Here is a 22421-nt window from a genome sequence, read left to right as displayed (position 1 = left end):
AGTCACGACAAATATAAATAATAAAATTTGTTTTATTTTATTTTATTTCTATATAGAATTTTCGTGCTTTTCTTTTTTGCATTTCAACGTACTTTCAGTACATAAATCTCGAGCTTAGCAGCGGACAGCGACAAGAGTGGAGCAAGTGGCGGGCGGGCGGTAGTGGAGTGGAGGGAAAGTAGGAGGTCTCGGGCATTCCGGAACACATGACAAAAAAATATAACACAAAAATGTTCCTTCTTTCATTTTCATTTTCATTTTTTTTTTCTCTCTCTCTCGATTTTTTCCTCTTTTTTGTTGTTTTGCGTTTTGCTGGAGCGCCTGAAACAACAGACACGAGGCGCAGGGCCGTGGGCGTCGTTTTGGTTCGTAGATTGGAAGGTCTATGCTCGCATGAATATTGTTGGTGCATAGATGTGTGTGTACACATATGTGTGTACTGTATAATATATAGACATATAGCACATCCATACACACATACATATATAAGAACAAAAAAGCACTGAGAAAGAAGTAACAATAACAAATCCAATATTAGATGGCTAAAACAACAATGCGTTCAAGTACGAGTCGTCTCTGTCTCCCCTCACTCTATCCCCCTTTCTATATCAACTCCACTTCTAGCCAAGGTTCTTGGCTCAAGCAGCAGCAGCAGCAGCAGGCGCACATTTATGGCTATTTGGTATTTTGGCGAATAGCGAATAGCAAGTGAACAAGCTGTGTGTGCTGCAATTTGTGGCGAGTTTTCCTCACCCTCGACACTGCGAAAGCTGATAGCCAAAACTTTGGAATGTGCAATGCTAAAGCATCCACTTGAATTGAGTCAAATTACATGGTATTTTTTGTTGTAGATGGGTTGACTGGGACGGGGGGAAATATGGGATTACTTATAGGCATTGAATTGGAAACAATTTGAAGAGATTTCAGCATATTCATATTACTCGACCAGCCCCAAATAGTTGTGCGTGCTGTTGCTCATAATAAGGTAAGCTGGCAATATGAAAAGATATCAGACAATAGCGCGTTTCCCTTCTCTTCCACTTCTCTAATAAACCGAATAAATAAACACAAGTCAAACCAAATAAACAGATCCCAGCGTCTGCGTCTACGTCTACGTCTACGTCGACGTCTTTGTCGTCGCTTCACTTGAGCACTCTATGAACATCTCTTTTTTTCTGTTGTTATTGCTATTGGGATTCATTAACTGTTTTGTCAGCCATCAGCTGCAAAAAGGGCAGAAGAAAACGCTGAAATCGCTCGAAAAGACATTTGCTAACAATTTCATTTGTTGGCTTATTAAATAAACTTGAAATAAGCAGCTTACGAATAAATTGCTTATACTGAAATGTAATTAATACAAATTCTAATTGAAAATGAAAAAGAGTTGCCCAGTAAACTTTGTTTAATAAGTTTTTTTTTTTTGTAATTATAACTGACAAAGCTAGTCAACCTTTGAAATTTAATAGAATAAGCGCTGCATATTATAATTTTAAAAATATATTAAATTAATTGCATATGCGGAAATATAGTTAATAGTTTTGATGTGAAAATAGTTTGTCTTTAGTAAAAACATTGCTTCGGGTATTTTGTTTATTGCAATGAAACTAATACCAATTTCAATTGCAGGAATACGCTAGTTAAATTGTTTGGTATTATACGAAATATAATTTTGAAACGCACTTGCCAAAACCAAATATCGAACAGTTTAAAGAGCAAATTAAATGTGAAACTAGTGGCAACTACATTTGGCCGCATCCTGTGGGAGAACAAGCCATCTGATAAGCCAGATTGGAAAAGGTTTCGACTCGTTCGCCTCCCCATTCCTCTTGTTCGTTCCCGTTCCCGTTCCCGTTACCATTCAGGTAATAAAATATAATGCTGTAACGAGCGAAAATGCCCAAGCTTGAGCTAATTGCATACCATTTTTGGGGTCGACCGATGTGTGATAAACTTTGCCACACCCACAAAAATGAGTAAGAGTTCATAGTAGAGAAAGGCTTAAAAAGGATGCAAAGAAGGGAGGTGCAACAATATGCCTAACGAGTGTGACATGCGTAACAGAGAGAGGCAGAGAGTGAGAGAGAGAGAGGGAGGGGCAAGGAACCCTGTTGACCCGAAGACCGAGAGCATTAACTATGCCAAGTGTTGCCAAGTGTATCTAGATTTTCTGCACTAACACCCAAAATCTAATTTATATCACGTTAATGAGCTTTTACGTCAAATTTTTGGGGCGACAAAAACTTTGGGTGCCTCTCACTGGATTCTCTAGTCATCATCGGATTGAAGCGAAGGAGGTGCTCACACAATGGTAGAGAAATAAAGAAGGAGGAGGAGGAGGCGGAGACAGACGGAGATGGACGAAGCAAAAACTGTCAACTGTAAAAAGTTTGGTCGGCTTATCAAACGAAATTTGTGGCAATAAAACGAAAAACGAAACGAAACGGAATGAAAATACTCGTAGAATGCGATAAATAGGAATGGGCAACAAAAAAGAGACAGCACGAGATAGAGAGCGAGGGAGAGAGAGAGAGGGAGGGAGAGAGAACTGTGAACAAGCTGTGAGCCAAGTGGAAGCACGTGGAGTGCGTCATGTCTAAGCCAATAAACGAAAGGTTATTTAATATTTGGCTACAGTTTTTGACGCACCTACCCGCCCCCTCCACCTCCCACGCCCCCGCCCAAGCCTCGCTTATTTTCGCCCTTCCTCTAAGCCAACAACCTCTCCACTAACAACTTAGCCAACTTGGCACTTTTTTTCCAGCTTTTCTCTTTCTCATTTTTTTCTCTTTTTGTTGTCTCGGTTCATAACAAACATCAAAGCGGAGTAAGGGCGTGGTTCGGTGTGTGTGTGTGTGTGCGTGTGTGGGAGGAGGAAAGCATATATATATATAGGGGCAGCAGCTGGAGGGAGAACGGCGAGCACGGGGTTTTTATTTTTTGAGTTGGGTGACTCCTGCGGGCAAATATTAAACAAATCTAAGCGAACGCATTGCAAAGTTGTCAACTTGCGCTGATAACACGCCCCACACCACACCGCACCACACCACACCGAGAGGCGGCAGCAGACTACCACACTGGCCGTAAGCCCTGCCAACCTGCTACAAAAATCGCTCCCCGAACCGACAAACGAACCCATCCTTTCATCCATCCACAACGACGACTCGCGCGCGCTGTGACGTTGTTTCTTTTGTTTTGCCAACGAGCGAAAAAGGCACAAACATTGGCCAAATTTAAATGCAAATTACGAGGCAGACTGAAAGAAAATAGCACGCATAGCAAAATGAGCGAGGAGTAGAGTTAGTCAGCTGATGGAAGGGCGGAGGGAAGGGCAATGTATAGACTCGCGCTGTGTTTTTCAAATTATGGCCATAATAAAAGTCACACAAAAGTGGGCGAAGCACAACAAGACAGCCAGGCAGGTGGCTCAAATGCAACGACAGCATGTGTTACGCATTTCAACTTTAAATCAAATAATTGGCCATCAAATAAAATAGATGAAACGATGAGTGGAACTAGCGAAAACTAATAAAAACAAAAACCAAAAAAAAAAAAGAGCGAAATGAAAATGATTGTGATAATAATAATAATGTGAATACACGATGTGCTTAGTTAATGGAAAACATCAAACTAGAAAGGAAGATGGACAACAACAACATCGTCATCATCAGCATCAGCATCTTAAGCAACTTCTTTATGGCAACACAACATTTTGATAGATCATTGGAAAGACAATTGAAAAGGCAAAAAGGAATGTGCCAAAGGCAATAAACGCCAGCAACGCCATAAAACAAGGTGCAAAAATGATGGCAAATAAGATTTAATCGCACGATAGGATGAACTAGAAAGTTGTCCAACTAACCTTGAGCTGAGCGACACACAAGTTGAACAACATTTTCAACATTTTCTCTAAACCCAAAACTAACTGAAAAATATGGAAAATACATCTGACTTTATATAATTATGTAATTAGTAAATGAAATAAACATCAAAAGCCAAAATAAACACATTTTTGGTTTTTAAAGTATTCCAAGAAATGAATCAAACAACTCTATAAATAAATTCTACGCAATTTAAAGGCTGCAAAGTCGTACAACTAATTAAAGCAAAATATATATAAAATATGGCAAGAAATTGATTAAAAACATGCGAACGAACATACATTGGAAGAGTGGGAGAGTGGGAGAGCACAGTTGGCTAACCAGGCGTATGCGTATTAAGATATTCCCAGATAGAAAAGTGGCAAAGTGGCAGCTGTAAGCTGAATGTGTGGCAAGCTTTCGCAGCAGCAGCGCAGCTACTTTCATTTGCAGCACGTGTTACGCATTGCGGCACCAACGCCCGCGACGCACAGTGAAAGAGAGAAAGAGAGAGATAGAGAGAGAGAGAGAGAGAGAGAGAGGCTACGCATATGGGGATAGAATGAAGCTGTCGGCGACTGTGGCGACACGCACAAACGCAATATTTTGCAGCAAGTTTGTGGCTCGCCGAATTGTTTGACTTGGTTGTTGTGCAACAGCCACTCAGCTCAGCTCAGCTCAGCTTTTGCTCTGGGAACAACGCATGTGACAGTCTCACAGCACAGCACGGCCAGAGTTCTCTGGCATCCCATCTCTCACTCTCTCGACAGCTCAGGTGGTGAATTGGCCAAGGGTCCAAGACTCGATGTATTTAGCTCAGTTTACGGCCAGAAACAGAAACAGAGCTCTTTCTATCTGCTGTTTATGATTAATTGTGCTCCGCCCGACTGGCAGACAGCGTATAAAGTCCGCCAGCAAGCTAAAAACAGATTGAACACGACAAAACAACAACAACCGCAACAACAGCAACAACAACAACAACAACAGCAACAACAACAGAAAACCAAAACCCAGAAAGAGGCGAAAAAAAAGAAATTGCTGAACGTGACTTTGCCGCACAGCCACAGTTAACGAATCTAGGGATTGGATTTTGTAGATATAAACAGAGAGGGGGAGGGGCAGGGAGGGGAAAAGTATGAGCCGCAAGTAGTTCAGTAATTGGTATCAAATTTAATCAGGTTTTTGCATTTTCCAACACTCAATATCAATTATTAATGCAACGCTCATTAAAAAATATGCATCAATTTCCTGTGCGTTAATGAACAATATACATATATATATACTTGTATATGTTAAATAACTACACAAAAAGGGTCAAATTGAATATGCATAAAATATTTTATTGCACAGCGCATAGAAAAGCCAAAAAAAAAAAAGCACAGACGAACACTTAAGGTATCGAATTTAAAATCGTTTTCGTTTTTCGTTTTCTGAGAATCATTTGGAATTTTTCAATTTACAAAATTTGTGAATAAAATACTGCGAATCGTAAAGCACGTTTAACAATATATTTCAATTTCAAATTGACAAATGAAATACTGAAAATTTGTGAAATTTTCATTGCAAGCAAAAATGTACTTTATATTCTCCAAGAATCATGTGGAATTTTTCAATTTGAATATTGCAAGCAAATACTGGAAAATTCGTACATTGCAAGTTATTATTATTTAGCAGTAAAATTTGAGTTCAACAAAAAAAAAAGTGAAATCTGCAGTATTTTTGAGAAAATTTATGGAGATTAATCTAATTTTGCAAATTTATTGTTAAAGAGTATCAGCTAATAATATTTGTTTTACAAATTGGAAAAGTTAACTTGAAGAAAAAGTGGAAACTTGTTAACAAATCTGATTAATTGAGTACTCAGTTGCTTAAGTTAACTTTCGAGTTGACTTCAACTTAAAGTTGCCACGTTTTTGTTTGAAGTGATGGTAAAACACTTTTATGAGACAGTTTTGGCTACCCATAACTCAGAAGTGAATCGTCACTTGGGTCGTTCCTGTCCCTTCACTTCTTGCCACACATTTTGTGCTGTTTCAGAGTCCCTTTTATGGTCAAAGCTTTGCAGCTGGCAGAGGGACAATTTATGCACTCGCTCAGTTATTACATTCAACTTGCCACAGAGCGAAAGACAGAGAGAGAGAGAGCCAAAGAAAGAGCAAGTGGACAGCGCTCCCACTACAAGTGGATATTACCATTTGGGCAGGGCAATGGTATGCCATATTTAACTAACCATGCGACAAACTTCATGACAGCTAGAGGAGGGTCGTAAAGGGGGGAGAGCGGAGAGCGGAGAGCGAACTGAGAACTGAGAACTAAGCACAGAGCACAGTAGCTATTTATTTATGGGCAAGAAACTTGCTGAAAACCGTTGAAATAAAAACGAATTTTATTATTTATTTATTTCGTTATCACTTTGTATGCGACACACAACAAAAAGAGACAAAAAAAAAAAAAAACCGCAGCGCAACGAAATGAAAACAGAAGTAGCGAAGCAGCAGCGTGTCCTTTGGGGAAGGGGGGGGAGGGGTAAGGATTCAGGGAAGGAAAGAGGTAAGAAGTGTGTTGCAAGCGGGTATTTTTTGGATTGTAACTCGTCGGCAGCCTGGCCACGTTTTTAAGCCGCCCGCATTGGACGCAACATTTATGAACTAAGCCAAAAGGACTAAACCACAAAGTGACAGCACATGACCATGCCCCCAAATGCCCTCGAGGTGTGCACACACACACACACACACACACACACATGGAGAAAGCAAATAAAAGTAATAGTTACGCTGCGATATATGACTGTATGTGTGTGTGAGTGTGTGTGTGTGAGTTTTCCTCGTCCCCACTTGCACGCAGCAGCAGCAGCAGCAGTTGCGATTAGAAAAAGGATACACGTAATTTTTTTGCTCTTCCGACATTCCTTTTACGAGCTTGTGGCCGTTACCAAGGCAGCCAGCAGGCAGCAGCCAGCAGCGAGCTAGGCGACCCATCGGTTGCCGGTTGCCTCGTTGCTCCAACGATGCCATAATAAAGGTTGACTTTGCACGACACCAAATCGGAGGTGAGGTGACAAGTTGGCGGTTATTATTATGCCATACGGCTGCTTCCTCTTTCCCCCCATTTACAATGGATTTCTTGTTGTTATTATACGCTCATTCTCCTCTTTTTTTTCTTGAATTGGATTGCTTTGAATTGGTTTGGTTTGGTTTGGTTTGGTTTTGGTTTGGTTTTGGTTTGGTCTCTGCTTCAGTTTTCGGGGAGTTGTTGTTGTCGTTGTTGTTCAGATATTTCGACTGGAGGAGGCATTGATGGCATTTTTAATGGCATAGCGGTGTCTAACTCATTTTGCAGATTCGTTAAGGTTTATTAGGGTCGCATCGGGTCGCCAGCTGGGGACTTTAACACTGCTATCACTCTCTCTCTCTCTCTCTCTCTCTCTGTCTGTATCCCTTCCCCTCCCTCTCTTCGCGTCTTTGTCGCTGTCTGTGCTGCTGTAGACATGTTAAGAGTGGCGCTAAAGAGCAACACATTGTGCGACAACCAAAAGTGCTCATAAATCAGTTTCAGCTCTTGTTTCGACTCGATAACGATTATTGCACTTTGTTGATAAACACGCTCGCACATAAATAATATTAAAAAAATACACACTCACACACACACACACCACCCGCACACGAAAAGTCAAAAGCGAAGCAAAACAAAATGCGACCTTGGGAGTCATCGCATTATACGACTTTCCAAACACTGTCAAATTGGAAAATTTAAATAAAGCTACACTCTCACGATGGATCCGAATGCGACACCCCATAGTTATCGATAGCAATAACAGTTGTCCAAAAGAGCGTCAACTTTGCTTTGCCAGCAAATTGTCAAACCCATTGTCGTTTCAGCCCTTTTGCGTTAAGTGGCTATTTACAAGTCTCAAACGATTGTGCTTTCGGTAATCGCTGTACTTATCGATAACCTATGCGTTTAACCTGTGCCAACCCAGCACTTTTGGTTGGAATTGACAAGTTAGCTAATAATTTGTTTGTGTATTACTCATTAATCGAAATGTCATCGATAACATACAACCGATAAGTTATCGAACAGTTGTAGAATCTCATCGCATGCATTTTACAACGGTTCTTGCTCTGCTCACTGCAATTTGCACTTATCGATAGGTTAATCGATAAGCCCGAATAGAAGAATTTACAAGTTATCGACTCTACTCGATATTACTCTTTCCTCATTACGTCATTGTACAACTGTTTTTGCTCTTGCATACCACAATTTTGCAGTTTTGCAGTTTTGCACTTATCGATAGGTTAATCGATAAGCCAACAATGCGCACAATTGCCATGCTTGGCGGCTTTGGCAATGCAGCTTAACGCTGTCCAAAACTATTTGTGCAACAAAAGTTTTTGGCCTCCTCTAATTACTGTCCCGCTACATAATTTACGCAACTTTTTGGCAGTCGTGCAACGTGCTACGCTGCCACTTGCCGTGGCAGTTGCAGTGGCAAGTTCAAGTTTTGTGCAGAGGCAACCGTTAAACTCGCCGGCTGATTAGCACGACAGTCGACAGTCGACGGTCGTCGGTCGAGACGCCAAAGTCATCGTCGCATCGTCGCTGACGTCAAGTTAAGTTCACTTTGTCATTTGGGTATTTGCATCTTTCCCTCCCGCCCCCTCCACACACAAACACACACACAAACACACACCTGACACAAGATGCCAGCGAGCAACTTAAAGGGAGGCAGGCCTCTGACTGCGTTGGCGTTGGCGTTGGCTGCAACTTTACGCTAAACGTGCCACGCCACGCCAAATGAAAACTTTTCAATAAGCTAAACACTTCAAGCAGACAGACGCACTGACAGTTGGAAAAGTGAGTGCGAGCGAGAGCGAGAGGGCAACAAGCACAACTTGCTTGCGTGCTAATGAATTCGAGCGTGGCGCATAAAAATGTTTTTGCAAGCGCACAAAAGTATGCAGCAGTCTTTTTTTTTTTTTTTTTTTGGCGCCAACATTGGCCCTGGAATTGCTCTAAATGTTTGCTGACGGCGTGGTAGAGGGGGTAGAGGGGGGTAGAGGGGAAAGGGAGTAAGAGGCAAAAGTGCAAACGGCTCTTGAGCAACTCGAAACTATGCATTTAATTGATTTCGAGCGCTTAAAGCAAACAAAATGAAGAGTGCAAGACGAGGCTGAAATTGAGAAAGGGCGCATTGAAGAGGCAGAGAGGCAAAACTTCAAATATGTGTGTGTATGTGTGTGTGTGTGTGTGTGTGTGTGTGTGTGTGTGGTATATGCAGCTCACGCTTCAAGAAACAAACACATTAACATAGCACATGCAGAGAAATGGAAAGACTGCAAATGTCAATGGAATGAGAAGCAAACAGTAGCAACAACAACAACAACTACAACAACAACAACAACTACAACAACAACAACAACTACAACAACAACTACAACATCTACTACAACAACAACTAAAACAACAACAACAACTACAACATCTACTACAACAACAACTACAACAACAACAGCAGCAGCAAAGAAGACATAGATAGAGCACAAAAAAAGCGCAAAAAAAAAGAGAAAAAAAAGGGAGAGAGAAAAAGAATACCGAGTGTCTTATGGTTGCAGCTGGCACCTGCCATGGCTGCATGCAACACACCCACACACAGTCACACACACACACACTCACACACATGCCGCCTGCGTGTTGCTGTTCTATGCAAATAGAATTGCATTTAAATTAATCATACGCACTGTGAGCCAAGTGTGGGAGAGGCAAACGTTCGAGGTAATGCTTACAGCTCAAATGTATTGAGTAGGAGTATGCGCGTATGCCTGTGCGTGTGTGTGTGTGAGTTGCCTGTGTTTGTGCAATTTGCAAAATTGCTTTCCCAAGACGAAGTCACTGCTGCTGCTGCTGTTGGCTCTCTTGTTGTTGTTGCCAATATGCTTGCTTTAGTTTATTCCAGGCGTCCACATAATCATCGCAAAGCATTCGCCAGATGATTATCAAGCACATTATTATGCTCATTATCATGTGGCAGCATAATGATGATAGAATGCCCCGCAAACAGCCAAAAGGCAGCATTCAAGTGGGTGCGCCCCCCTCTCTCTCCCCTCTCTCCCTCTCTCTTTATCTCACGCACTCCCTCTGCTTGTGTGTGTGTGTTTAAGTAGTGCATACAAAAATAAGGTTAAGAAAACGCATCATTTACACACGCACACACACACGCACACACACACACTCCTGCTCTTAACAGTCGCGTCCTGAGAGTTGCTTCACCTTCAAAATTTATGTCTGTGCAATGTTTACAGTTTGAGCAGCACTGCAACTGCTCTCGCCCCACATATTTATGTATGCGTACGCGTGTGTGAGTGTGTGTGTGTGAGTGTGTGTGCCCTGTGCACTGTTTGGGCTTATAAATCAGCAAAGCAACGGGAAACGCTTAGCTAAGCAAGCATCCAGTGCCACAACAATAACAACAATAAATTTCCAGCTCATTGCGAAAATTGTTGAACACAACGAAAGCTGCTTTACCCTTCCACGTTCTTCTCTTCCTCACTTGCTCTCACTCTCCCCATCTTCCTCTATTTTCCTCTTTTTTTTTGTAAGCTACTTACAACACTTAAGTTGACTTTTACGATCAGTTCTAAAAGTTTTGTTGTTATTCTTTTGTTGTTATTCTTTTTCCAATTCATAAATCAAATCAAAATTTAAGCGCATCCTTACAACATAAGATAGAGACTCTTGAAAGAAGTGATTGAATGGCTCTTCTGCTGTCCAATACATTTTTGCTGCTATTTTCTAAACTCTACGTACTTATAAGTTAGCAAAAACAAAAACTATGCTTCTTAATAGAATAGACATTTTAAAAAAGCTGTAGTGCAACCATTTGCATGCAAAGCTCATTAAAGCTTGTCATTCAAAAAGCTTATAAATAAGTACGATTTTAAAACAATTTAAAGAGAAAAAAGAATTGGCAAAAAAAGCAAGTGCTACTAGAGCGTGCATTCTAAAGCATTAACTAAACTTTTTAGAGCAAAGCTCCTTGAAAACAAAGAAAATGTTGAAGCATTCAGTTTATTTGCAAAACGAAATCAAAATTTATGGACAAAAAGGAAAACTTAAACGATTTAGTGCAATATTTGCAAAAAATCAATAAGCTTTCTTCTTCTTATATTTTTAATAATAAGAAACAAAATAAGATTTCGAAATAATTCAAACAGTATAAAAAGGAAATTTTTAATCAAGTTTTATGACAAGGAACGAAAAAGTTGCAATAATTCAGTTAAATATTCCTTTCTTGTTTGCTTCATTGAAATGTTTTAAAATCTTATTTTAATTGACTGAAAGCTGGTTTAATAATTGTATATAAGAAAGCGTTTAAACCTTTTTTAATTTAACAAAAGAAATTAGACCCAACATAAACTTGGACTGCACAACCTTTGGCTCAATTCTGAAGAACTTCAAAACTTTCCTCCTCATTCGGCCAGAAGACGTTGGTTGATTTTTGGACTGTAACAAACTAGTTGCGAGCACCGTGTGAGCCACGTTAAGAAGAGCATCACAAGCAGCTGCCAGTGACAAGTTGTTGTTGTTTTTTGTGGTTGTTGTCGTTGTCGTTTGCTGGTGTTGTTATTATGCCAACAGTTTTAGTTGGTTGTCGTGTGCAGCTATAACAGTAAGTTTGTAATCGTTGTTGTTGTTATTGTTGTTGCCACTTGACACTAAACGAAAATGAAACCCAAATTGTTGGCAACAGCAACAGCAGCAACCGCAGCGGCAACAGCAGCAACTACAGTTGCACAGCCACTTGACGAAAAGTTAAAGCGCTTTTTAGCAAATGCCAAGCCACCTGTGTTCCCATCTCTCTCTCTCTTTCTCTTCCCCTCTCTCACTCTGTTTGTGACTGTATCCTTGTGTTGTTCTTTGTGTTATTTATAGATGTTGCTGCTTTGTTATAACACTATACGTATTTTTAATAAGTTGCGTTTGCTATCACTCGGTTTATTATGCATAAATTATGCAGGCGCCTGTCATTTGTCTGCTCGACGAAGCCTGCAACGAGGATAACAGCAGCAGCAGCAACAACAACAACAACGTTTTAAAGTTTGAACACCACTGCGTATGCGTGTTGTTTTATTAATGAGCTGAGCCAAATTAACTTTAATATATGTATGTATGTATGTGTGTGTGTGTGTGTGTGCGTTTACTATACGTGTGTCACAGCAACTGCAACTCTCCCTCTTCCTCTCTTTCTCCCTCTCTCCCTCTCGCTGGTGCTGTGTCTCAACTCATCCGTCTCTTTCAACTCTTCAGTTGGCATTTATCATTTATAATTGTTTGGCTCGTTCTGTGGTCCTGCTAAGGGGGTGGGAGGGAAGAGGGTAGTTAAGAGGGCGGGGGTTGGTTTTGGCTTGTGGTCGGTTTGTTTGACCCGCAACTTCCTCCCACTCCGCTGTTGTAGGCGTGGCCATTTTCTTTGTGCATTGCATATTTTGACACTTTGACATGCATTAAATCAGTCAAGCGTCATCCCATATCTCTCTCTCTTTCTCTATCTCTCTTTCAGTCTCTCTCTCGGGCGCATTCTTTGTTCTTCGTTGGAGTTTTAAGGTGACCACAATTGCATATTTAATGCCTTGCAGTTTTGACTGCCAGCAATTAAGGCGACCATTGATATTAATGAGCAGCTCAAAACCCCCAAAAAACCGGACAATTTTGAGGAAATCAGCATGTAAATGGGTAAAATAACTTAACTGTGCTTTCTTCCTCTTCCACATCTAATGAGTTGCCTTTTGATATATAGTCGAAATAAACTACAGCCTTAGTCTTAGCCTTTAACCATAGCATGTGACAGCTGCTGAGCGCAGTTGACGACAGAGCTTAAGCTAAGCTGTTGTGTGGCAAACCAAAATTGAAGAGTTGGCAGCACCACAATGTCAAGTTGGCAGCGCACATCAACTGTAGGCTTGGCTTTGCCAATTCCTTAACTACATTGCATGGATATGAAGTGACTGCACTATTAGAAAACGGCATTAGTTGAACTTTTAACTCATCGTAAATTCCATATACACATGAACATTTTTATAAAATACATTACCAATAATGCTATTATATATTTTCCAAAAGTTAAAAAAAAATTAATTTTTAATACTGTTATTTTTTGATTATTAAGATAACGATCTGATAAAATTTGACAAGCGCAGAAAATATTAAATGCAAATATTACTAGGCTTATTTTCAACAAAGTTTTATAGCTTACTTTAAAGCGACATTTTAAGATCTTACTTGATAAATGTAGCAGGCAAATGTGATTGGGAAGTATTAAAAAGAACACAAAATTCTAATGCTAAGGAAAACTATTTGAGATTCTTGAATGAAATTAAGACTCGTTCCATTCAGCAGATTTTTTAAAGTTTTGTACGTAACTTTAATGTAGATAAATATGTGTGTCAAAAGTACATAATGTGCATCTAATGCGTTTCCATAATTAAGTTAAGCTCAGTTCATAGCTATGTTTTTCCTTTTTTGCCGTCTCCTTCTCCCCATTTCCATTCGCTCCCATTCCTGACAGATCGCCGAGTCCAGCTAACAAACAGTTTAAATTTAATTTATAACCTTTGGCTTAGCGCTTAAAAGTCAATTTTGTTTTTGTTGCTGTTGAAATTTATGTTCATGTTAGAAATTTGTATATGTTAATTGGGACAAGCGAGTAACGGCATAACGGTGCCAAAAACACTGCGCAAAAAAAAGTAAAGAAAATATGTGAAGCAAATTTATGGATAAAATATGGCAATTTCTTAACTTGTTATACTATGTTTTTGTTTTTTTTGTTTTTCGACTTGAAACAATTTTTCATAATTTTGCGACGCTGCCTTTGGCATAAATCAAGCAAAAAGAAATGCTAAAGACGAAAGAGCAAAAAGCGCAAGAAAAAAATCAAAAGCTGTGAGTAGAGAAGGAGATGCTACAGTTTTGGAGTCACCGTAGTCAACGACATGATTTTCGGTGAAGGAGAAGCTAACAAAAAAAAAAACACAAAACTGAAAACTGCAACGTTGTCAATCTTCCGTTGTTGTTGTTTTTCTGCTTCTTCTTTGACCACTGTTGCTGTTCTTGTTTGGCTATTACCGTTACTCTTTGCCATCGCTAATTAAAGCGCACAAGCTGAATTTGTTTTAATTAATATGCGCGACCGATGTCACAACGGATTTGCTAGCGCTCTTCCCATCCCTCTCCCACACACACACACACACACCATGCGGATATAGAAATACATTAACATACATATTTATATGCAGCGCTGTCAAAAGAAGCATGAGAATTGAATTTGTAAACTTTTGCACTTGCAAAATACTGCTGCGGCTGCTGCTTCTTCTTCATTTTCAACTTCTTATTCTACTGCTTTGACTTGCTGTTCATTAACTGCGTGCGACAAAAACAAAACATAACGGCAAAACCTCTGTCGCATTTTGAATATGTAAACGCACCGTGGTTCAATACACGCCAAAAAAGTATGCTACGCATATTGGACACTTACCCAATGCTCAACACTTGCTGTTATCTCCACGGTGCGCTGCGGTGCTGCCAACTGTTGGTAAATTTATGCGCTGCCGCTGCCGCGCCTTCTACTGCTGTTGCTGCTGCTGTTGCCCGCCTATGTCGCCGACGACAAAGGACACGGTGTTAAGGACAACGTGTGCAAATGAGTTTTGTTTATGCGCGCCGCTCGCGGGGCCTGTCACTTGATTTATGGCGTGACCAAAACACTTTAAGATGCTGCGGCGCCACTTGCAGCTTACAAGGCTTTATTATGGTCAACAACTACTACGCTATACTATTCTTCTTCTTGTTGTTACTGTTGGTGGCTGTTGTCAGTGATAACTAATGTCGCTGACTTTGTCGGCGACTCCGTCGTCGTCTGCACGTGGCATTCAAAATAAGCAGCCATGGCGGCGGCCAGGCTTTGTTTTTATTTGACTTTTTTTGCGATTCTGTTGTTTGTGCCTTCTTCTATTCTGTTGTTGTGTTTTGCTTTACATGCGTATTTTTGGCACTTGTCGCATCATCACTACACTCAAAAAAAATAACAAAAAATAAATAAATAACACTGCACTCGCTTTTACTCTCGCGCACGTGATTTACCACCAACAAAAAAACACACACGTACACAAAGTCACTTGTTCAATATTTTTGAAAAACGCATTCAATTTGTTGTATGTGTATCGCCTTTCCGTGCACAGCATCCGCTTGGCTTAAAGGTTTACAGCTCACTGTTATTTAGAAGCAGGCAAATTAAGTTTAGCCTTATCGGGCAACGGTAAATACCAAAAAATACCTCAAACCGCGCACTATCGATAATTCCACACGATATATGCGCGCTATCGATAGGTAACAGCACCAAACAGCTGTTAGTCGGCTGTTAAGTTTGCAGTGAGGTTTAAACGCAACAAATTTTCACTGTTAGAAAATTGCTACAAAAGAATGAAAGTAAAATGTCATTAATACGCTTTTTATTTATAACTATTAAAAATTGTAGTATAAATATTTAAATTGATATTCTATGATATTTAGTAGAAAACTGCACATATAAATTACGTAAGCAGCAACAACTGTTAGTTTTATTAAATAAACACACAATTTAAAAAGAAGATTCTTAAATTATTTTAATTAAATATCCGTTGCATGATCGATAAAAGAAACGTACAGATGTTGTGTGACCCTATCACCGAGTTTGCCCTTAAAATATACCACTATTTATTTAGTGACAACTGTGTCATTGTTTTCGATAACACACACGACAATCGCAATCGGCAATTGGCAATCGACACAAGTACAACTACGTGGCTGGGCCGCTCTGTTTAGCAATAAATTTTACTTACGACTAATTTTCCGAACGCGAAAACCAGTAAAACAGCAAAATGGGGCAAACATCATTAGCCAAAATAGCGCTAACATTATGTGGCCTGCTGCTAATAATGGGAACGCCAATAGCGCAAGCCTTCATTGTCAACATCGATGCGCATAACGAGGAATGTTTCTTTGAGAACGTCGAAGGTGGCACAAAGTTTGGTAAGTCACAATAACTATTATATGTGGATCATGTAATATGTGTATGTGTGTGCCATCACTTAGGTGTTACATTCGAGGTGATTGACGGCGGCTTCCTCGATGTGGACATCAAAATCACCGGCCCCGATCAGCATGTGATGCACGAAAGCGAAAAGGAATCTTCCGGCAAATATACTTTCGTTGCTCCTTCGAAGGGCGTGTATACCGTGTGCTTCAACAACGAGCGCAGCAGCATGACACCTAAGATGGTCATGTTCTCCATCGAGCTGGGCGATGCGCCACAACGCGCTCCCGGTGCTCCTGGTCAAGAGGAGGTGGGACACACCAAGCTGGAGGACATGATTCGTGAATTGTCTGGAACGCTGACGAGTGTCAAGCACGAGCAGGAATACATGCATGTAAGTCAGCGACAATTCAGTTAACACCACGTCGGATTCGTCATTAAATCTCGTTGTATTGCAGGTGCGCGACAAAATCCATCGTTCGGTCAATGAGAGCACCAACTCCAGAGTCGTCTTGTGGTCGACATTTGAGGCCCTCGTTCTTGTGCTGATGACTGTGGGTCAGGTTTATTACCTCAAGCGTTTCTTCGAGGTGAAGCGCGTTGTGTAATCCAAGGGAGGAACCTGAACAGGAGTGAAAGGGAGAGCGGAGAAAGGAGTGGAGTACGAATGTGAATGTGTTGCAAGTCTCAGCCTAATTTTAAAACTGATTAAATTAAATACTACGTTTTTTTGTAACAAAAACCGAAACAACCAACCTACCCAATCAATTCAGATGCTTGTTTTTTCTATCGCCCTATAATTTTCGAGCGCTGTAATTAGATAGTTAACCACTTGAGACTGAAAATGTCACAGTTGTAAAATATTTCCCTTGTCAGCTGCAACATTATTGCAGTTAGCTGAATCTTGCTCAGTAAATTATTTCAGCAAATTAAATTATGCTCCATTTGTATCATATCATTATTAACACTATCAAATTTCAAAGTTAGTCTTTGCCTCTTTAGAGATACTGTCAATTAAATTATACTAACTTATTCAATACAATTATGGTCAGCATCTAGTAATTCCTTTATCTCCTTCGTCTATAGAGACAACTGGTTCTTTATGAAATCTAAAGTTGTTCATAGCAGTTAGGTGCCTCATTATAGCTCCTTTAAGCCATTAAATTAAATTAAAATCTGCATTCTTTAGCAACTCTTTTCCATACTTTAGTTCAATGACAACTTTTGTACATATGTAGTTAGATTAATTAAAGAGACTTTGCTTTCGCTAAAAAGTAATCATTGCAGTTAGCTGCTTCTTTAGAACACTAACTGCAGCTATTAGACAAAATTTGTAAGAATTTCATTAGCTTCGCAGAGATAAAACAATTCGTCGTTCATTTTCCTTTCCAGATATAAAACAATTCTTCACTGTCACTTCAAACATTCTCGAGTAAACGAAATGCTGTTGAACATTCAACATTTCTTGAAAAAAACATTACAAAACAGATCTTGACTCATTCGTCTGCATATGAAATGTATAATTACTTTTGTTGCTAAAACATTTTTAATTCAGCGATTAACAAAAATTATTCAATTTCAAGAATGGAAAAAGTCCATTCAACTCAAAAAGTCTGTAGAAATTTAAAGCTTATCACAATGACATTTTTGTGCAATTAATTTGCAAAATTCGGGGAAATTCTTCAAGCTAAGCTTATCACAACACTTAGCACAAATGCGATAAAGACAAGTATAGAAAAACAGGAAATTAATTATGAAGAAATGTGCAGCAGACGCTCGGCATAGTCGGCAATGTGCAACAGGCCGTGTTCCATGGAAGCCACGTGCAGGTTGTTGCGACTCATGTATTGTTTGTTGATGTGACTGTTCTGCAGCTCCGTAATCAGCGTGGAACACGCTGCAGCTGGATCTCCAGTGCTTACCAACATATTCTAAAACACATGAGGAATGATTAATGCATTGCTAAATTTAAATTTCCTAATCATTTTCGAGGATGACTCACCGCCCAGAATTCGTTGCCTGGCAACGCATTGCCATCCCAAGCATACGTGACCAGCAGCAGCTGGTCCTCCTTTAGCTTATCGTTGGGATTGCGCACGGAAAGACGCACTTTGATGCCACCCTGTGGATGCGTTGGCTCTTTAATGAATGCGTCATCGTAGATGCCGTCGCATTGCTTCAAATGAAACCATGAGAAATGCACGACGCCAACATGCAACAGACGCGTGCTCAACGCACGCAAACGCTGCTCAAAGGTCGAGAGAAATATGCGCTCCTGTTCCTCCAATATCTTCCAGACACCCAATCCAAAGCCCACCACATGTATGTAGGCCAATTTGCCAGCAGCTGCCGCACGTGCCTCCGCCTCCAAGAGCAGGCAATCGAAGCTGATGGCATACCGTTTGCTCATCACTCGGGCATCGAGATAACCCTCGTCATGCAGCAGCGGGAGAAAGCGTGACGCATCCTGCGGCACATCTGTGTAACGAAAGTCCTGCGGCTCCTCATAGAAGTCGCGCCATAAGCGACGATAATCCTGGGCGCGATTTTTTGGCTTGTCCGCCTTGTAACCATAACCCTTTGCTTCGGTATTCTGTCGTGGCGTTATGATAATGTCCTGGTACTCCATGACTTCGTCACGCTCGAAGCGTGCACCAATCATGCCCATGATGACGCCCTCGCGCTCAATGAGCGTTTTGTTCTGTTCCACGACGCCGGCATTGGAGCGATCACCGTTGTTAATGAACTCGGAGTGCGTGGACACATAGAGCAGAGCAGCCAGCTTGATTTCATCATAGCTGAGCACTTGATCGAGCAACAGAGGAGAACGCTGCTTATCCACATCGCCAATCTGCTCGAAGCCACCACTTCCACGTTGTCCGCTGAGGAGTTTAAAAGTATCGCAGCCACCAAAGAAGTAAGCGCACCGTTTGTCCAGCAACCGCTGCACAAAGTCGGTTAACGAGAGATTGCCATAGACACTCAATTCCTTGGCATTACCTGGAAGCGAGAATGGGAGTTAATCCTGTCTAGAATTTAGAGACAATTCACTCACCATACTTTTGCTTGTGCTCCAAAAAGTTTAGCAAGAGCACAAGCGTCAGTTCGTGTACTATAGGATAAGCTGAGGCAATCTGACCGCGTATCAATTCCCGTCGTTCTGCAGGTTGAGTTTTCACTCGACAAGTGTCAATGGGAAACTAGGTGTGAAGAATTTAGGCATTTATTGAGGTATTGTGTGGGGGATATTTCCACTTACTGGTATGGGAAACTGCTCAGAGATTTGCATAAACTCATCGAGATCGACGGCAGCTGCTTTTGTCGATGGTTTTACTAAATTTGTGCACTGCTCCAGCTGTTGCTTGGCAAACGGAGTCAGCTGGGACAATTGTTGTGGAGGCACCACTGTAGGATTTGGCCACACTGTGCTTAGTGGGCTGCTCATCTTGCTCTGAAACTTGCCCAGTTTTTGCGCCAGACTACGCGTTGTTTTGCGTAGCATAAACTTGATACTAATGAATTTTACAAAGCAACAAACAACACTTTAGCGAAAACAAAAACATTACAAAGCCGAAAATTGCATGTTGCAGCAACATTGTTGAGAACGCATCGAGATATCAACATATCGATACTGCAGTTATGCTCAGTCGATTTGTCGTCGTGCACCATTTTTTTTTTGCGCGTGTGGTATTGTTATATGTATATAGCTTTTTAAATACTGGTGATTGCATGAATAATTGATTACATGCATTTTTTTGCAACTTTTGACTTGTTGTTTTTGAAAAAGCAGTTTTATTTTTCAGTGTGTTACCATATAAAACATTTATACGTTTTAATTCTTATGGATATACCAAAATACAGTGAATGTAATTGGCACCTGGTAACACCTACCCTTGAGTTTTCAAGGAAAGGTACAAAGCGCGTATAAAACAGCGCGTTATTTTAAACAGATTGTAAATTCCGTGTAAAATGAACTTGTTAAACGTCGTCGTGGACTTTTTATTTGCGCCTTTCGAGTGTCTTATTACCTACTGCTCAATTTTTCTTCGAATAATAGCATATTTTAAAAATGCTAGAAAAAAAGTGTAGTAACGGTTTTTTTTGCATGCCAACACTGAAGCACTAGCGCTTGTGGTATTTTGCAGTATTTTTATACTAAAAGATTTTACAATTTCACCACAATGCAATTATTTTAAACCTTTGAATAATTTTCAATAGCAACAAATTTGTGCATATATTTAATTGAAAGTGACCAGAGCATAAAAAACATTTGTTTAACAACAACTAATTATCAAATGTAGCACAATAATAATTTCATCAGTATCGGCAATACATCGTATCGATACCTTAGCAATTTCAAATGGTAGTCGATTAGGAATACCCTAGACAAATAAGTGAACAGACAAATAAAATCATTAATAGCCCAACAGTAAACTTTGCAAATGTATATCGCCTAATATGCAATTATAAATAAATAAAAGATACGTCTCAACGGTCGTCAATCGTTAATAGTTATCGATTACGTATCATCGGTCAAAGCAGGTGTTTAACTGACAATATGCTCGACCAATTGCCGTTATTAACAGGGTATAACATAAATAAACGATAATGCCGGACGCAAACGGACAATGGCTTAAATACAATTGTGAAATTGACAAGTGCAGTGCTATAAAATGACAACATTTGGCGATCAAGTCGATGCCATTTGGCCCCAATTGGATGCACAATTCCAAGAAATTACCAAATTTGGCCAACAATTGTTGCAGAAATGTGAATCCGTTAAGCCGGCGAATCCCGAGGCGATCATCGATGTGCAGGCGTTTATAGCCAAGTCCACAGAGTTTCCATTGGAGGTGCGTCCTTAAGTGTACCCAATTATAATATACTCTATGCAACTTCCCATTGCTATTCCCTAGTTTGGCGTCGAGAGCTGTCGAGTGCTGAGTCAACCTGCCGAACGTCATGGCATCATTGGCCAGCAGATCGCCTCGGTTTATCCCATTATACACGAACGCACGCTGTTGCTCTATTTGCAATTCCTGGAGCACAAATGCGAGTGGGGTAAGTGAGATCCGTGTATAGAAATAATGATTGTAAACTGAAGAGGGATCACCTTGTCTCAAATAGTTTCGAATATGTCAATTACAAAGATTTCCCTTTACAGGCAACGAAGTGGAGCTGCCCGTGTATCGTCAACTCTCGCTCCTGGACTTTGTGCAACGTTTGCTGACAAAGCGTTGCGCCAGCTTCTTTGCGCGCAACGACAAATTTCTATTGTTGAGTGGCGAACGCGGCGCCAGCGGCTTTGAGCCCATTGGCAGTCTGCAGGAGCAGGCGCCACTGCAGTTGGAGCAGGTGCTCAGCTACGATGAAGTCAAACTATCGGCGCTGCTCTCGGTCAGCTCGCACACGGAGTTCATCAACGAAGGCGAGCGCACAAATTGCGGTCGCGTAACAAAGAATCGAAGAAGTTTGGAGACCGAGGGCGTCATCATGGGGCTGATTGGAGCGCGACTCTCGCGACGCAATCTGATGGAGTTCCAGGACATTGTGATTGCACGCACACAAAACACCAAACAGCAGGGCTATGGACAGCAGGAGGAGATGACTCCGACGACACGAGAGCAGGATTATCGTCGAGTGTGGCGTCATTTCTATGAGACACCGGATCATTTGCATGGCACTGTGAGCATTGATAACAAACGCTTTGGTGTCTCGGGCAACAAGCAGGATGTCTTTGACAATCTGGTCATGAAGCGTCGCTATGCCATCAGCTTTGATATGCTGCTCATCGAGGCGCAAGCGCGTGCCCTCAAAGCCAACAAGCAGGCCTACATCCATGTGGTTGGCTTTGGCTTGGGGGTTTGGAAAGTGGCGCCGCAGCAGGAACAAATCTTTCTGGAGACCTTCGAGCAGCGTTTGCGTGTGCTTCACAAGCAACTCACTCACATTGGCGTCGTTCACTTCTCGTGGTTTAAGCTGACGCGTTGCGGTGGCCTTCATGATGGCGCTGTGCTCAAGAGCTCCTCGCATCCGTTGGGCGGCATTCGTGTGCATCTCTCCAAGCGAAATCCGGCGGCGAAACTCGATAAACCGGAACAGGAGAACATGCTGCTGGTTGTCTCGTATGCCTGGGATGGCAACGCGTTGCCCGGCAATGAGTTTTGGATGGTGAGTGAATCAAATTCGATTTTAATTCAATTTTTGCGATAACTTTTTCTTTTGCTTTTTTATTAGAAAATGCTCAAGTCAACGGGTGACTCGTCCACCGCCTGCTCCACGCTCATCACCGAGCTGCACAATCCGCACATCAACACGGACTACTGCAATGGCAACAATCTCCACATTGCTTCGCTGCAGCACGGCGTGCTTCACATCTCTGAGTATGCCAAGATTCTGCTGGCTCAATCTAAATGAGTCTAGTTTTTATATATGCATCTATTATTGCCTTATTATTATAATTATTCCAACTTGTTACACACTTTCAAAGTGGTTTACAT

The 22421-nt window shown here is 41.0% G+C and overlaps 4 protein-coding genes across 4 annotated transcripts in view; 2 read left to right on the top strand and 2 right to left on the bottom strand.

The window, feature by feature from the left end:
- LOC133849144 (uncharacterized) overlaps window positions 1-15127 on the bottom strand; it is a 73721-nt gene extending 58594 nt beyond the window's left edge. The window contains 1 exon segment of the mRNA XM_062285045.1: window positions 14386-15127. The gene's annotated coding sequence lies outside the window, so the exon portion shown is untranslated.
- Window positions 15128-15654: 527 nt separating this feature from the next.
- LOC133847609 (transmembrane emp24 domain-containing protein 2) lies at window positions 15655-16689 on the top strand. Its single transcript, XM_062282769.1, has 3 exons — window positions 15655-15917; window positions 15981-16315; window positions 16380-16689. The coding sequence occupies exons 1-3, from the start codon at window positions 15767-15769 to the stop codon at window positions 16527-16529; spliced, it is 636 nt and encodes a 211-aa protein (XP_062138753.1). The 5' UTR covers window positions 15655-15766; the 3' UTR covers window positions 16530-16689.
- A 731-nt stretch (window positions 16690-17420) lies between these two features.
- Window positions 17421-19495, bottom strand: LOC133847607 (uncharacterized). The gene is made up of 4 exons (XM_062282767.1): window positions 19181-19495; window positions 18977-19121; window positions 17924-18921; window positions 17421-17852 (listed from the first exon to the last, which is right to left on the bottom strand). Exons 1-4 carry the CDS (start codon window positions 19421-19423, stop codon window positions 17673-17675), a joined length of 1566 nt encoding a protein of 521 aa, XP_062138751.1. The 5' UTR covers window positions 19424-19495; the 3' UTR covers window positions 17421-17672.
- A 1012-nt stretch (window positions 19496-20507) lies between these two features.
- On the top strand, window positions 20508-22372 carry LOC133847608 (uncharacterized). The gene is made up of 4 exons (XM_062282768.1): window positions 20508-20774; window positions 20838-20982; window positions 21086-22092; window positions 22159-22372. Exons 1-4 carry the CDS (start codon window positions 20595-20597, stop codon window positions 22336-22338), a joined length of 1512 nt encoding a protein of 503 aa, XP_062138752.1. The 5' UTR covers window positions 20508-20594; the 3' UTR covers window positions 22339-22372.
- Window positions 22373-22421: the final 49 nt, after the last annotated feature.

The sequence above is a fragment of the Drosophila sulfurigaster genome, chromosome X (genome assembly GCF_023558435.1).
Source record: "Drosophila sulfurigaster albostrigata strain 15112-1811.04 chromosome X, ASM2355843v2, whole genome shotgun sequence".
Lineage (NCBI taxonomy): Eukaryota > Metazoa > Arthropoda > Insecta > Diptera > Drosophilidae > Drosophila > Drosophila sulfurigaster.
The sequence above is the reverse complement of the archived record's forward strand: the minus strand, read 5'-3'. Positions and strand labels throughout refer to the sequence as shown.

Bases quoted from the DNA above. Each gene is read 5' to 3' on its own strand.
- LOC133847609 (XM_062282769.1), top strand. From the start codon at position 15,767: ATGGGGCAAACATCATTAGCCAAAATAGCGCTAACATTATGTGGCCTG. The intron at 15,918-15,980 runs GTAAGTCACAAT...GCCATCACTTAG, and splicing joins CGAAGGTGGCACAAAGTTTG to GTGTTACATTCGAGGTGATT. The intron at 16,316-16,379 runs GTAAGTCAGCGA...GTTGTATTGCAG, and splicing joins ACGAGCAGGAATACATGCAT to GTGCGCGACAAAATCCATCG.
- LOC133847607 (XM_062282767.1), bottom strand. From the start codon at position 19,423: ATGCTACGCAAAACAACGCGTAGTCTGGCGCAAAAACTGGGCAAGTTT. The intron at 19,122-19,180 runs GTAAGTGGAAAT...CTTCACACCTAG, and splicing joins CTGAGCAGTTTCCCATACCA to TTTCCCATTGACACTTGTCG. The intron at 18,922-18,976 runs GTGAGTGAATTG...TCTCGCTTCCAG, and splicing joins GGAGCACAAGCAAAAGTATG to GTAATGCCAAGGAATTGAGT.
- LOC133847608 (XM_062282768.1), top strand. From the start codon at position 20,595: ATGACAACATTTGGCGATCAAGTCGATGCCATTTGGCCCCAATTGGAT. The intron at 20,775-20,837 runs GTGCGTCCTTAA...GCTATTCCCTAG, and splicing joins CCACAGAGTTTCCATTGGAG to TTTGGCGTCGAGAGCTGTCG. The intron at 20,983-21,085 runs GTAAGTGAGATC...TTCCCTTTACAG, and splicing joins GGAGCACAAATGCGAGTGGG to GCAACGAAGTGGAGCTGCCC.